Genomic DNA, 2,581 nt, shown 5'->3' on the forward strand with positions numbered 1-2,581 from the left:
GTTTAAATTTAATTGTTGAAATATAGCAATGGATTATACTTACGATTGGTAGAATGATTGTTAGCAATACGCAGTAGTTTATATCGCACGATGATAAACTGGAATATATCGCAATCATTGCAAAGTAGGTATTTATGTACAAACTATCGTGATTAAAAAATATTCATAGAAAGAAGTAATTAAAAAAATATATATATACGATAGTTTATCTTATGATAAGAAATAATTACGAAAGGAAACAACAATAATAATTTCGTTGCCTATTGAAGATACTAGGGATGACGTAAATAATTGTAAATATATTGGTAACAATGTCAGGCGATTTTTTCCTGCGAAGAAAATATATTACAGATTACGTATTTTTTAATATTAATAAATAAAAATTAGTTTCCTTTCTAGATATAATCGCTTAGATTATTATTGAAAACATTTGTATCATCGGAAACTCATGTCGTTTATCTTTGATTAACATTCTTCTCGAATAAAATTTAAGTTCTACGTGTACCGGAAGTGCGAGAAGTACATCGAGAAGATATACACTTATGAAATTAAAAAGAAAAACATACGAATAAAATAAATAAATGATTTATTGTTAAGTAAAATATACTTAGATTTGCATAGCTCCTACATAACACTTAAATTTGTAAACTATTAGTATTTTGGGAATAAAATTAGAATGTTATACATTTGTAATTTTTCATATCGATTAATTTATATAAAACAATTATCATATTTCATTCTAAATATAAGAATATTTCGTACAATTATATCACATGTCTTATTTTCTTTAGGATTTTTCTTTAGAGAGTAAAACTACAATATCATTTATGTAACCCTTTAAATCATTGTATCCAGATTAGATTCGATTGTTTAAATGACATCTAATCTTTTATTTCCACTAGTAAATGAATCTCTTATCACATTAAAATCGGCTTCTTAAATGAATATAACGAATATTTCGAAATCATAGTTCTCCAATTGAAATCATAATTTAAAAAAAAAAAAAAGGAAATGAATGTTAACCAAAGAATCTATATCTATTTTAAAGTTTATTTTCATCATTTGTATATTACATACACCGAGTAATTCGTTTGTTTAACCCTTTCGTTATGGCAGTTCGGTCCACGAACTGGATTTTGTGACGAAAGTGTGGACATTGAACGTGGACAGTTTATCTTGGAAAAAAAGAGACTTTTCTTTAAAACAATATACTCACAATTTCTATATAAAAGATGTAAAATTATTTAACAGGTATGAAGAGTCTGATTAACAATTGATAATAATGAAAGAATAATATGTAGTGATTAAATAATTTAATTCAGTATGATATCTTTTGCTCTATACTCGTTAATTGTCTATTCCTTTATGGCACCTAATAGTAGTGACAAAAATGAAAATACAACAAATATGATTCGAGTTGTGTGGTTTATTTCTTTTGTCAAATAATTTGTCGGGGAGTTATAAGAGGCGTTGATATTTAAGAATTAAGTCGCGAATGTTGCCCGCTTTCGTCTGCGTACATTTTTGTGGGCCACATCGTATATCCGGCGTTAAGAGCGTAAAAGGGTTAAATCCTTTCCAAATCGACAGATGTGATAAGAACTGAATAGTTACTTTTAATATAAAGCAATTATAAGAATCAAAATTTATAAAAACGGAAATAGGATGGGGATTTAATAACAAATTGTAAAATTAATTAATTGAAAACTTTTACATGGTTTATTTTTTTATTAATTTTGAAATATAAGAATATACATCTACTTGCATTACAAGAAATGCATAATTATTATATATATGTGCCGAAAAAGATTTATTGCGAATCTTTGAATAATTTATGGTCTGAGGCCAATAATACGAAGTAGAAAATCTGTAATCACGAAGAAATCAAGACCATTTTTTTTGGATACTTTTATGATTTTTTTTACGTTTTCGTTTTCAATGAGAGCCTTCATTATCTTAGAGAATTTTTCATCACGAAGATAAGAGATGAATTTGGCAAAGGCTGGCGAATCCTTGAGTTTCTTTTCGTGAAGTTCCTTGATTTCCTTAACAGGAAGGATTGCGATGAATTTTTTGATAAGACTACTCAATCCACCTTTCGAATTGTTGCCCCTCTTAAATACTTGCTGCGATGGTTCGGGTGGTACATAATCTTCCATTCCAAGAATTGAATGAATTGCTTGAAGTTCTCTAATTTTGGCATATCCCGATTCTTCAAGATAGAAAACATATTCGTGATGTTCAGGCAAGGCTTCTACAGCATATACCAATTTGTGGAACTCTTTACTCTTTACAAAATGATACGTTTCTATAATGTCTGTATTATTTTCGTATTCTTCTGCAATTTTGTTAAATGTGTCCCAAGGTAATAGTTCTACGAAATCGAAGAAATCTTTATCCAAAGGATTTGGTTCCGACTCATTTCCATTAAATATACCAAAAATATTTGCACGAAATATATTTGATCTATTGCCATTCAATAAATTTGTACGATTGCCATTAAGTGGAATTGCAGAAACTCCAACGACGACTAAAGCCGCGAGGAACGTCAAAATGTACTTCATCTACAAGAAACCAAACA

The 2,581-nt window shown here is 28.6% G+C and overlaps 2 protein-coding genes across 2 annotated transcripts in view; both read right to left on the bottom strand.

Moving 5' to 3' along the window:
* LOC122636261 overlaps positions 1-126 on the bottom strand; it is a 1,382-nt gene extending 1,256 nt beyond the window's left edge. Inside the window, exon 1 of the mRNA XM_043827284.1 lies at positions 44-126. Within this exon, the coding sequence (XP_043683219.1) occupies positions 44-118 (75 nt within the window). The 5' untranslated portion in view covers positions 119-126. The remainder of the gene's footprint in view (positions 1-43) is intronic.
* Positions 127-1,696: 1,570 nt separating this feature from the next.
* The window catches only part of LOC122636406, a 4,294-nt gene continuing 3,409 nt past the window's right edge, over positions 1,697-2,581 (bottom strand). The window contains exon 6 of the mRNA XM_043827587.1: positions 1,697-2,564. Within this exon, the coding sequence (XP_043683522.1) occupies positions 1,833-2,564 (732 nt within the window). The 3' untranslated portion in view covers positions 1,697-1,832. The remainder of the gene's footprint in view (positions 2,565-2,581) is intronic.

This window comes from Vespula pensylvanica, chromosome 21, assembly GCF_014466175.1.
Source record: "Vespula pensylvanica isolate Volc-1 chromosome 21, ASM1446617v1, whole genome shotgun sequence".
Classification (NCBI taxonomy): Eukaryota; Metazoa; Arthropoda; class Insecta; order Hymenoptera; family Vespidae; genus Vespula; species Vespula pensylvanica.